Here is a 12,037-nt window from a genome sequence, read left to right on the forward strand (position 1 = left end):
GTCTGAAGTGGGCCCATGCAGATTAGCAGTGTATTCTCACAGCTGAAAGTCAGAAGAATCTCGCTTCAAGACCACTGCCAAGGGCCACAGGGGTTTTGCTCTCCAAATCTCCCTTTCCTCCTTTGTTTAGGCCCTCCTGCAACTGCTTGTGTGCTTTCTCGGGGCAGCTTTTCCGAATATCCCGGTCAGTGGCAGCTCCTTTCCCTAAGCGTATAGCCGGGAGAGCCTGCAGGAGAAAGGAGACGGGTGGGAGAAGAGTGCCTTGGGTGAAGAAAGGCCATTTAGCAGGAGAAGCATTTATTTGGAAACAGAAGCAAGTTTGTGACTGTGAGATGCCCTGTGTTTTATTTGGGTTCGGCTCTAGTTCTCGATGCAGGTGGATTAGGTCGGTAGTAACCAGATTTGTCCCCAGCGCACGTTTTTGTACTGGTGAACTCACAGATACAGTGGAGGGCAAACAGCCAAATCCCCCATCTCCTGAGAGCCACAGGCCAGTGCTGGAGATGTTGCCTTTGCCCGAGGAGCCGGCAGCAGGACAACTGCGCAGCCAGGCTGGCTGGGGCCGGGTCTCGTCTTGGGCGCAAAGAGCGGCCGGAGGCTGCCCAAAGAGAGGGAGGGCTCTTGAGGCCAGAGTTTGGCTGCCCTGGGCAGTCCCTGGCGGCAGAGGGTTCGTCTCAGAGCAAGTGATTGCCAGGATAGGGACCTTGCTTGTTTTCTTAGTGCCATCTGCTGCAAGCAAAGTGAAAGGAAAAGTCAGGTGGAAAAAAAGAGGAGAGAACTGTGCTGCCTGTGGTCCGTGTGGTGCCTGTGGTCGTAGTGGTGCGATAGCTGACATCTACAGAGCTTTTTTCCACCGCAGTCAGTTCTGTGCTAGCTCTGTAAGGCAGATGTGTCACCTGGGCAGCTTGCAACGACAGCAGTTTCCAGTGGGCAATCTCAGCATGCCCGCGACTTTGTGGCTAGGGCAGAAGTTAGGGGCTCCCGCTTCCAGCCACAGGGTGCTTGTGGCAAAAGATTTTGCTGCGGGCAGCGGCCCCAAACCTTCCCAGCAGGCCCAGCCCCCAGTGCAGTTTTAGGCTGCCCGTTTGATCCAGAGAAGCTACAGGCCAGCACAAGTCATGTGAATGTTGCAGAAGTGGGGGACAGTCTCCCTTCCCAAGACTTGTTTCCTTTTGAGCCAGGACTGGGGCTTTGGACTGTGTTCAGCTCACAGCCAAGGTGTCGGGTCAGGGTTAAGGACAGGGGCTAGGTTAGGCTTGGGAGCAAAACAGAGCCAAGGGCTCCCACTGGAGTGGGGCTGCAGAGGAGCTGCCAGAGGGAGGGAGGCTGCCAAAAGCCTGTGCAAAAAGTGTGGTGGAGAGCACGGGCACCGGACACTGCCTGCGCAGCTGGAGAGAGCTCGAGTGCCTATAGTGACTGTTTTGAGGGTTGTTGCAGGGCTAACCTGAAAGCATTTTTCTCCCTTCTTTCTCCATCGCTCTCCCTTTCTCCTCCTTTTCTTGGCTAATTTAGGCTTTGTTTTCCCTTTGCCCCGGCAGGTGTGGGAGATGATCTCTATTTCTGCCCTGTGTCCTGCTAGGAAATGGGAGAAGGGAGCAGGGGAGGGCTAAGGGCTGCTGGGGCCCCCGGGGCCGGTGTGCGGTCCTTTGCATGACCTTTGTGTGGTGCACACACCTAGATACAACACGCAACACGAAGGCACTGCTTCGTAATGAGAATGACCACAAGGTGAAGTCTTTGAAAGAGCAGCTGATGCCATCCAAGGATGGAGGCTGGTTAACAGAGCTTGTGGCTCTGCCACAGTGTTGCCAGTTGTTCTGCAGGGCTGGCATCTCTCCAAATGCCACTGGGAGGCTGAGCCCATCATCCTATCCATCCCTCTCCATCCATCCTTTGGATGGTTGGAGAGGAGAGCCGTCCATCACAGAACCCAACAGACTGGGACATGAGCCCAGTCCGAGTCCATTGGGTCGTCTTCTTCAGGAGCTGTTTGCCCACGCCTGGCTGCGGTGTCTGTGAGTGTCACAGTTTCGGTAGTGACAGGCTCTCCAAGTGCAGCAGGTGGCGCTGGCACGGACACTTCTGGGGCCTCCGAGCCTTCAGCTGCAGGGAAGGCTGAGCCAGGGCATGCTGAGCCCATGTTGAGGGTGGCCTCTTCCATGTTGCTCCCCTCAGTGCTTTCACTGGGGGAGAGGGCTTCAGTTTTGAGTGGGGCATCTTGTAGTTGACCCCCTTCTGTCTCATGGCTCTGGGGGAGCGCTTCTCTTGTTGTTCTGTCTGTGGATTTGGGCTCCAAGATGGGCCCAGAGCCTTCTGCAGGGATCTGCACGCAAGCCCCCTCGCTCCCGCTCTGCCCGGCCGCTGCAGCTGCCTCTGAGCCAGTAGTTTCTGGCGTGAGGGCAGAGGCTTGTCTCTCCTGCTGCGTGGGGAGCTCGGCAGCGGGGGCTTTGGTGCTTTTTACTGCGCGGAGCCCAGGCTCGCCTCGGTCTGCCTGGGGAAACGCCTCGCCAGGAACTCCTTTAGTCCCAGCTTGGCCCGGTGACTCCGAGGCAGGAGCGGCCTCTTCTCCCTCCGGCGTGCCAGGCACCGCGACGACAGCTGTTTCTGTGCGCTCTGGTCCCTCAGAGGGGGTGTCACCCTCACCTTCACGCTGCACAGGCACGTCAGGCGCAGGGCCTGCAGTGGGGCCCGCAGGCCCCAAGGCAGAGGCCTCCCCTTCATCCCTGCTTTGCCCCTGAGGAGAATGGCAAGAGAAACATGAGGAAGGCACACAGCTCAGGAAAGGAAGGGCAGCCAAAAAGAAGGGACAGCCAGCAGCACCTAAAGCAAAGACGAAGCCAGGAAGAGATGATGAGGGGAAGGTAGGGAAGAAGGTAGGAGTGCAACAGCCCCCCATTGCTCCTGCACAGTTGAAGCTGAGGTAGGGGGGCCATTTCTGACCTCCCTTTGCAGAGGAAGCGCAGCTGCAACTGCATCTCTGCCTGGGGAACGAGGATACCATCGGATACGTGCCCCGCGGTATCACGGAACATCCTCAGTCGCATTGCTCTGTGCAGGAGCCGGAACGGCAACTGTTTCCACTCCTCTGGCTTCAAGCACACCACCTCCCGCCCCCTTTTCTTCTGCGGGAACTGCAGCCACCTCACTCTGCGCACTCATGCCTCAGCAGCGGATGCTTCAAGACATTACTTGGCATTTGGACGTTATTTGGCCTTGTAGGCCCACCACGCTTCTTTGTGGTGTTGCCTTTTAGTGCTAGAAAGCCTCTCCAGCCTTGCCACGAGCATTCAGGTGGGCCTGCATTGCTCCTACCTTTTCCTCTTGGGGCTGCTTCTCCCATTCCTCCAGGCACTGTGGCTTGGCATAGTCTGCATAAGGAAGTTCCCCTTCTGCAAGCTCAGGTAGCTGCAGCTTGGCCAGCTCTTCCTCCTCTTCCACCCTGAGCTCCCGGAAGGCTTTCTCCACCACTTGGTCAAGCAACTCTTGCAGGAGGGGCTGGACCTCAGCATCAAAGTCAAACACCTGCAGCTGGGAGGCAGTGAAAGAGAGAAACCACTTGAGATCACCACCATTGAGGAGAAGGTCCTCAAGGTTTCTGCCTCCGTCTTGCCGGAACAACTGGCTGTGTCCACGGGACCCCTTGTGGCAGGGCTTGCGGACCAGACTTTGCCTCTTACCTCTCCTGGGCCAACTTGCGTGGCCACATCTCTTCCTGCTTTTGTTTTGGCAGAGAGCGGAGAGCATGGTCTGTCCAGAAGGGCACCTTCCTGTCCTGCCACGTGCACCAGTACCAGGCGCTCCAGAGGCTCTTCTGCCTGCAGCTCTGGAAAGCAAAAGCAGGAGGAATGCTGCAGGCTGGCTACTCTTTAGCTTGCAAGGGAAAGCCATGCCTTTGACAGCCACGATACAGGGTGGGCGAACTGGCAATGCGGAGCATATCTGCTTCCCCACCACCAACCTCCTTATGTGCCCTATGGTGAAAAGCCATTGTCCATGGTGAACAGCCACTGTGTGTGTTGGAAGCAGCGCAGGCGGCTCAGTGGGGCCACAGCAGAGGCAACGCTCAGAAAGCCAAGACTGCAGCCGCCTTCCAGCCGTGTAAGCCAGGTGATACCCTGAAATGACTGCCAAGGGGCATGGCAAAACCTCCTGCTGTTCCCATCGTGACCCCACTGCCCCCCAGCTGCACACCTTTCCTGCAACCCCACCCTCTCCGGTTTCCTATTCACAACTGGCTGGGATGCTATTCACAACTGGCTGGGATGTTTGAGAAGATTCTCTGCAGAGCAGCCTGAGAGAGCCAACAGCTCGGATGATACTGCGAAAGCAAAGAGTCAAAGGACGCGTCCTGATCTGTGTTCCGGAAGGAACACTGAAACCAGAAGCACAAGCCTCTGGAAACATGTCAGCCTCCGCAGCCACGCTTCTCAACGTTGAGTGTGACTAACTAGAGGGGGTCATTGGGGAGAGGCTGAGACAGCCTTCACTCGAGGGGCTGCTGCCAAGCACAACATGAACTACCTCGGGTAGGTGCCTCTGGATGGGGGAGTTTTGGTTTGGGCACCGCATTCAAGCCTCCTCAGCTTTCTACCTGTCTGCCCTTCAGCGTGCTCTCTGCCTTCTCCAGGCTCGGGCATTTGTGGCTGCATCGGCATCCGCATTTGCCTCTGTGCTCGCGCTCCAGCCGGTGCTCGTCCCACTGCTTCTCTCTGCCTTTGACTCTTCACGTAATAAGGCTGGGTAGGGTGGAGGGCAAGAACATCACAAGACTCGCTATGGAAGGTGGCCAAGGGGGGACAGGCTGCCCTCCCGTGCTCTCCCGTGCCACTGGGGAGTTCCTCCCACGCTGCCCCGTGCGGCTCCCCTGCTGCTGCCTGCCGGCCAGCTCCCTTGCACTGTACCCTGCAGGGCCCTGAGCACCCCCCGGGCAGCTGCCTCCACTGTGCTCCAGTACCTCCCACCAACCCCCCCGCAAGGGCCCGGGCAGACAGAGCCGCTGCTTGCTTCCTCCAAATTCAAAGACCCTACGGTCTTGGCAGTCAAAGAGACGGCCGACCAGGCAGAGAAAGCAAAGAGCCAACGTGAGCAGCTCGTCCCCAGGGGCTCTTTTCCAAAGCCAAGTCGCTGTCCAGGTGGAGCAGAAACTCCAGGGACACTTACAGGACCGCAGCAGCCGACCACCTTCACAAGGACCCGGAGGGACATCAGTCGGGTGACCTGGGCTCCTGGGCTTTGCCTGGGCACAGGGCAGGCACCAAGGAAGAGCTCTGTCACACCCAGCCCTCTCTGCTCTCCCCCTGCAAAGCCAGCCCAGCCCTTCCACGCCACCCTGACACAGGAGACCTTCCCTCAGGGCTTGCTGGCAGCCCCGCTCTGCAAGGGCCCGGGTCCTGCTGGCTATGGGCCTCTCCCATACGGAAAGAGAAAGCAGCAGCTCGGGGTCCCAATCCATGCAAGCAAGGAGCTATGCTGACAGCTCCACGGCCTTGGTGTTCACTTGCAATCACAAGGCTAAGCAACTCCCACCGCTCTGCCCAGCAGCTGCCCGCACAGGAGATGTCCCTTTCCCCCACCTCCACTGCCGCACTGCTGCGGGCAGCTGCCCCCCGGCAGCTCTGCACCGCCTGCAGCCTTGCCTCCGCAGCTTGAATTCCCCTGGTGGGGCTTACCTGAGGATCGTGCTGATCCACAGCTCCTTCAGCTCCTGCGAACTGCAGAGAGAAGCAGAAAGAGGCCTCACACCTGGCTGCTACTCGTCCTTTGCACCGACACGGGGCCCCAAGCACAGCCCGCCCTCGTGTGGCGAGAGTCCCAGGGACAGGGCCGAGCCCCGGGAGGCAGCACAGGGACTCGCCCCCAGTGCTGGCTTCCTCTCTGCTGGTAGAGGAGCTCCTTCTCTTTCTTTCCTCTTCCCTTCTCTCCTGCCCTCACTTCAGGGAAGCAAAAGCCCTTGTAAGCAGTTAGGCACGGAAAAGAGGAGACAGCTGCCGGGGTGAGTCCTCTGGCAGGGGGCTGCAGCGCAAGGTGTTTACAAGGGAAAATCTCTTCCAGGAACAGCTCCTGCAATGGAGCTAGGGGGCACGGCAGAGGCTGGGGGTTTACTCGGGACTTCCTGCAAGAGCCTGGCCCTCTGTGGGAGCTCTGCCCCTCTTGCAAAGGGGGTTGGTTGCTTCCCTCCCTTCCCAGGAGGGCACACGGCTTTGCCTTCCCCAGCCGCCCTCTTCTCACCTTCCGACGCTCATGGCACCCTGGTCTGAAGGCAAAGCGGGGCCTCTGCTTTCACCCGCCCCCTCTCCCCCCCACCCCCCCCACAGCCTGACCTGGGCCCCAGCAAGCCTGCAGAGGCCTGAAGGCGAGCCCAGTGCCCTGCACCTGCCACGGCCCTGCCACCTGTCCCCAACACTCACCTGAAAGTGACCACGCGCAGGTTGGTGGGCCAGGCGAGGATGAGCGTATTGCTGCATTTCAGGCCGAATACCTCCTCCTCTCCTTTGCGCCCTCCGCCTGCCACCTCGTCCTTGCTGCACAGCACCCACAGCTCGCTGAGAGGCACCCGGTGCTTCAGCAGGAAGGTGGAGCCACATCTGCCAGGAGGAAAGGCAGGGGCCGCCTTGGAGGTTGCCGTTGTGGGGACAGCCCCAGCAGTCCCCCAGGGCAGAGCCATTCCTTGGGGCGGCCGCCCTGAGCCTTGTGTGGGGCGAAGGAGCCTCAGTCACAGCGCACACACGCACACAGGGCGCTTCCAAAAAGTCGCTGCTGGGAAGTGATGCCAGCAGATGTTTCGTCGGGGGCTCCTGATCAGGAGGACAAAAGCAGGAGCCGGTCCTTTTCCTCTTCCTTTTCCTCCGCAAATTAAAGGCAGGCTGTGTGCACAGCCACAACTTAGGGACGCCCGTGCAAGGCGCTGCAGGTCATTGGACCCACTAGTTGTCGCCGGGAGCAAAGGCTTCCCCACACGTGGGATACACAGTGAGGACAGGAGGAAGGGCTCCTTGAGGACAACTTGCACGGGGCTTATGGATACTAGAAGCTTTCCGCAGCACTAGTTGGCAGTATTGATGTTGGCTGCAGAGAGCTGCTGTTCAGTGAGAAGCAAACGCAAAGACGTGGGCTAAAATCCCTTGCGCTGCCCAGCTGAGGGCACCTCCGCTGGCATTCAGCTTTACAGGAAAGCATGTGCCACTTTGCCTTTGCGTGCCTGCCGGAGTGAAAATGAGGCGGGCCGTGTCCGCTGTAAGCCAGCTGCTGCGCAGGCAGCCCCAAGGAGGCCCTTGAGCTGCTCCCGCGGGAGCAGCTCCGGGCAGGAGCAGGGCCCTGGGGCTGCTGGCAGAGGCGGTGGCGAGGAGGAAGGAGAGCTGTGGTTGCTATTCTTACTTGAAGCTGGCAATGGCGATGGCATCGGGGAAGAGCAGGAGGTGCCGGTCCTTCGTCCGGTGGTGGCGCGTCACCTTCACACGGCTGCTGAGGAGGAGCTCGGAGCTCCTGCTCGACACGAAGGCGCTCAGTGGCTGTGAGGGCCAGGAGACTCCCCTGCCAAAGAGGCCGAGGCGCGGGCAAAGAGCCTTGCGGCCAAGGGCCCTGGGCCATCCCTGCGTGCCGGGAGCAGGGATGGCATCGTCCCTTCCACCGCAGCAGTTTGCCTGTCCCATGGTGCCGCAGCCGGGCACGTGAAACAGTGTCCCTGTGCCAGGCAGTGCCACGAGGCTGGGAGCCCGCGTCTCCCCACGCTGCCCTGCACTGGCACAGAGCCGCACTGGTGGCTGTGGCCGAGGTCACTGTGGGTGCCACCGTGGCACATTGTGATGCGCCGGCTGGGCCATGGGACTGCTCTGTGGGGGGGGGGGGGGGGGGGGTCATGGGCCACGATCTCCACCAGAAAGGGCAGCCTGTGAGGAGAAGCTCCCCAACATTTCTGCCTCAGTTATGCGTAAGGAACTTGTTTGCATCCGTGGGACGCTGGGGTTTGTGGCCTAGACTTTGCCTCATACCTATCCTCGTCCTCTTTCTGTGGCCACATCTCTTCCTGGTTCTGCTGGGGTGCAGTGCGCACAGCGAGGTCCATCCACAAATGCACCTCACACTCCATGGGCCACCCTACTGCATGGTCGAGTGGCTCTCTTGAATGCAGCTCTGGAAAGCAGAAGCAGCAGGAGGCCTACAAATTTGATTCTATTTAGTTTAACACGTGACTATTCCCGATGAACGCGCAGGGGCAATTCTAGCCAAAGCGCGTATACCAAGATGACTTCTAGTGGGTTAAAAACCCCAAACCCCCAGCAGAAAATGTACACCAGGTTTCTCGGTAGGCCCTCTGATGCCATGTTCTCTCTAATGTCTGCTGCCTTTCTTGGAAGGGAGTCCTCCAAAGGTGTTTCAGCCAGCCAGTTTCACAAGTCAGAGTCAGGACCATTTCAGCCCACCTTGCAGAATCAACAGTTCCTGATAGAGTCAACCTGGACAAGGAAGTACGAAAAAAAGGGACCCTGAGCATATGTGCACAACCCAGCTATGCTGGAAACACCATGTTTTTCTTCCTCCTCTTGGTCTCCTCCTGTGCAGACAGTTGGCTGTGCACACAAAATCCAGGCTGTGGCAGGCACCAGCTTATCAGCACGAGTCAGTGGCAGGGGAAGAGACCAAAACTTCCAGCTGCTTTCCCATGTTAGAAGGCAGCCCACTCTGAAATGATTTTCAGGGCAGCACGGCAAAACCTTACACTGACCTCGTGATTACCTCCCATGGCCAAACTTCACGGTTTTCTCTGCAGTTACGTGAGGGTTATCTTGCTATGCCAAATCCGGGGGGGGGGTGGTTCAGAACTGTTTAACAGTAGTCTTATTCTTCTATAGGACTGCATTCTTATGCCACATTAAGAAACAGCAGCAACAACTCAACTGGAGGTGTACATGAAACATCTCTGAGGAGTGTGGGAAAGGAAAGAGTAAAGGAGGATGTCCTGATTCGTGTTCAAGAAGGTACACTGGCAACTGGAACAAGGAGCTCTGGAAAATGCCACTCAAATTAGCCAAGCTTAGCAATCACTGAGGAAAACCACTCAAGACCCTTTTAAACAGAAATAAGGGGAGATTCCCCTCCCGTTGTGGGGAAACAGCTCCACAACGCCACAGTGCCTTTTCCGCAAAGGAGCTTTCTGGAACACAGCCCAGTTTGAAGTCCTTAGACCATCACGTTATTTGTCAAGAGACGGTCTCGGGAAAGAAGACACCACCAAAACATTTCCTACAGGGTTAGGAGGAAACCCTGACACCACGCAAGCAGCTTTTGGCTGTGTTTGGCCCCATGACCTGCACAGCTCTGCCTCTGTAGCTGGGCGAGCCCCAGGTGACCCAGGAAGTGAAGTCCCCAGGACCCACGAGCCTCCCTGATGGCACCTGTGAACAAATGCAGTAGCAGGTGATGCAGTGGTAACTGCTGCTCCCTATCGCAGCACCAGGGAACAGGGGGGAGGGAACCAGGTACTTGAGGAGACAACAACGAGCCGGTGACGAGGTGGAACATCTTAGGCCCGCTCCAGCGCCAGCAGCCCAAGTCACCCACCGGCCACCGCCTGCCTGCCCTGCCGCTTACTCCTCCGGGAAGCCGCAGCATCATCCATCCCCGCGGCAAGCGCAGCCCAGGCCCGACCTGCAGGGCCCGAGCACCGCCGGGCCCCGGCTGCTGCCTGCCACACGCGGGGGCGCGCAGCCCCCAGGCTGCTGCCCGCGGCGCCCCGAGCCGGCCCCGGCGGGCCCCGCGCTGCCGCCCCGCAGTGACTCCGGGCAGCCGGCTAGGGCAGCCCGGGGCCCGCCTGCTGCCGGGCCGGGCCGGGCCGGGCCGGGCCGGGCCGGGCCGCTCCCCTCCCCGGGAGGCCCCGGGCCGAGGCGCCCCCGAGCGGGCAGAGCCGGGCCCCGCGGGGCAGTGCGCGCTGCGGCTGCGGCCGGGCGCGACGGGAGAGCGCGGGGGGGGAGGGGGGGCGGGGCCGGGTCGGCCCGACCGGCACCGGCACCGGCACCGGCACCGGCACCGGCACCGGCGGCCGCCGCCGCCTCCAGGCCGCGGGGCTCGGCTGCTGCCGCTGGCTCCCGCGAGGCGCCGCCGCAACCGCCGCCGGGGGAGGCGCGAGCGGCCGCGGCGGACGGGGCGGGGGCCGTTGTAACGGTCGCCGGGGCGGGGCGGGGCGGGGTCAGCCCTGCTGCCGGCAGCGGCCGTTGGTCCTTGCCGGGCGGCGGCGGTTTCTCCTGTCAGCCGGGGTCGGGGCGGGCGGCGGCGGCTCTGCTGGTGTCGGCGCCCTCCGCGCAGGGCGGTGCGGGGCGCGGCGGTGTTGGACGGGCGCCGGGTGCCTCCTGGTCCCTCCCCGAGCGCCGCCGGGAGGCGAGATCCGCGCAGCTCGGGGCCCTCGGGCCGCCTGGGGTGACGATGAAACGGTGCCAAAGCCGCTCGAGCGCTTTTGGCGAGGAGCGTCGGTCTGCTGCGGACGCCCTGCGTCCCTCTCAGCGGTGGGGCCGAGCTGGAAAGGAGAGGCTGCAGCCTGGCTTTCAGGCAGCTCCGGGGAGAGCCGGCGGCCGGGCGGGCGAGAGAGATGAGACCATGTCTCCGGATGCTGTGAAGACTTTTCACTAAGAGAAACCAGGAGAAGCGTACGGGGCACTGATGTAGTCATAGCTCTCTGTTTTTTGTTGTCTTGCTCTTCCTCTGTGGGTAGTGATGAAAAGTCTCGATTGCTTTTGCGAGAGTGAGTGTATGAAATAGCCATGCCGCTGGATTCTGAAAACTTTGGTTTGGAGGGGCATGATTTTTGAGGGACGCGCTGCAAGGCCAAGGTATTTAGATAAGGCTTTGGGCGTTCCCCCCGAGCACGGAGGGAGCATCAGCGTGACTGCGGCTGCCTAGGCAGCAGGTTGGTTTGAGCTACCCGTTCTCAAAGGCGCTCATCGCCACAGAGCGAGCAGTGGGCTGCAGGAGTACCTGCCAAGAACGCTTGCCATAGTGTAATAACAGGCCTGAGGTCCTGCCAGCCTCGTGTGCACCCAGAAGCTGCAGCATTGCTCCCTGAGGGGGGTGCTGAGGAGAAGCATGAAGTGAGTTTCCTGTGGCCGTGCCAGGAATCCGTGGCAGAAGAAGGGGAACTGAAGCTCAGATGGAAAAGGCAAATGCAACGCTTTCCAAAGCCTGAAGCACTTAGTTTGTCTTCACTGTGGTTTTCACTTCGAGTCCCACCTCGGTCAATGGAGTGTCTGAAGTGGGCCCATGCAGATTAGCAGTGTATTCTCACAGCTGAAAGTCAGAAGAATCTCGCTTCAAGACCACTGCCAAGGGCCACAGGGGTTTGCTCTCCAAATCTCCCTTTCCTCCTTTGTTTAGGCCCTCCTGCAACTGCTTGTGTGCTTTCTCGGGGGCAGCTTTTCCGAATATCCCGTCAGTGGCAGCTCCTTCCCTAAGCGTATAGCCGGGAGAGCCTGCAGGAGAAAGGAGACGGGTGGGAGAAGAGTGCCTTGGGTGAAGAAAGGCCATTTAGCAGGAGAGCATTTATTTGGAAACAGAAGCAAGTTTGTGACTGTGAGATGCCCTGTGTTTTATTTGGGTTCGGCTCTAGTTCTCGATGCAGGTGGATTAGGTCGGTAGTAACCAGATTTGTCCCCAGCGCACCGTTTTTGTACTGGTGAACTCACAGATACAGTGGAGGGCAAACAGCCAAATCCCCCATCTCCTGAGAGCCACAGGCCAAGTGCTGGAGATGTTGCCTTGCCCGAGGAGCCGGCAGCAGGACAACTGCGCAGCCAGGCTGGCTGGGGCCGGGTCTCGTCTTGGGCGCAAAGAGCGGCCGGAGGCTGCCCAAAGAGAGGGAGGGCTCTTGAGGCCAGAGTTTGGCTGCCCTGGGCAGTCCCTGGCGGCAGAGGTTCGTCTCAGAGCAAGTGATTGCCAGGATAGGACCTTGCTTGTTTTCTTAGTGCCATCTGCTGCAAGCAAAGTGAAAGGAAAAGTCAGGTGAAAAAAAGAGGAGAGAACTGTGCTGCCTGTGGTCCGTGTGGTGCCTGTG

The 12,037-nt window shown here is 59.8% G+C and overlaps 1 protein-coding gene across 1 annotated transcript; it reads right to left on the reverse strand.

Annotated features, from left to right (window-relative positions):
- Positions 1-1,915: 1,915 nt before the first annotated feature.
- On the reverse strand, positions 1,916-8,851 carry LOC138066772 (uncharacterized). Its single transcript, XM_068938731.1, has 10 exons — positions 8,290-8,851; positions 7,989-8,155; positions 7,375-7,482; positions 6,408-6,584; positions 5,670-5,711; positions 5,161-5,236; positions 4,592-4,736; positions 3,678-3,823; positions 3,313-3,528; positions 1,916-2,734 (listed from the first exon to the last, which is right to left on the reverse strand). The coding sequence occupies exons 2-10, from the start codon at positions 8,084-8,086 to the stop codon at positions 1,922-1,924; spliced, it is 1,821 nt and encodes a 606-aa protein (XP_068794832.1). The 5' UTR covers positions 8,087-8,155; positions 8,290-8,851; the 3' UTR covers positions 1,916-1,921.
- Between the last annotated feature and the right edge of the window lie 3,186 nt (positions 8,852-12,037).

Source organism: Struthio camelus, chromosome 3, assembly GCF_040807025.1.
Source record: "Struthio camelus isolate bStrCam1 chromosome 3, bStrCam1.hap1, whole genome shotgun sequence".
NCBI classification, from domain to species: Eukaryota; Metazoa; Chordata; class Aves; order Struthioniformes; family Struthionidae; genus Struthio; species Struthio camelus.

Coding starts and splice junctions, on each gene's coding strand:
- LOC138066772 (XM_068938731.1), bottom strand. CDS start 8,086: ATGGAGTGTGAGGTGCATTTGTGGATGGACCTCGCTGTGCGCACTGCA. Junction 6,585..7,374: donor ATCGCCATTGCCAGCTTCAA/GTAAGAATAGCA, acceptor TCCTCCTGGCAG/ATGTGGCTCCACCTTCCTGC. Junction 5,237..5,669: donor TGGATCAGCACGATCCTCAG/GTAAGCCCCACC, acceptor CCCTGTGCCCAG/GCAAAGCCCAGGAGCCCAGG.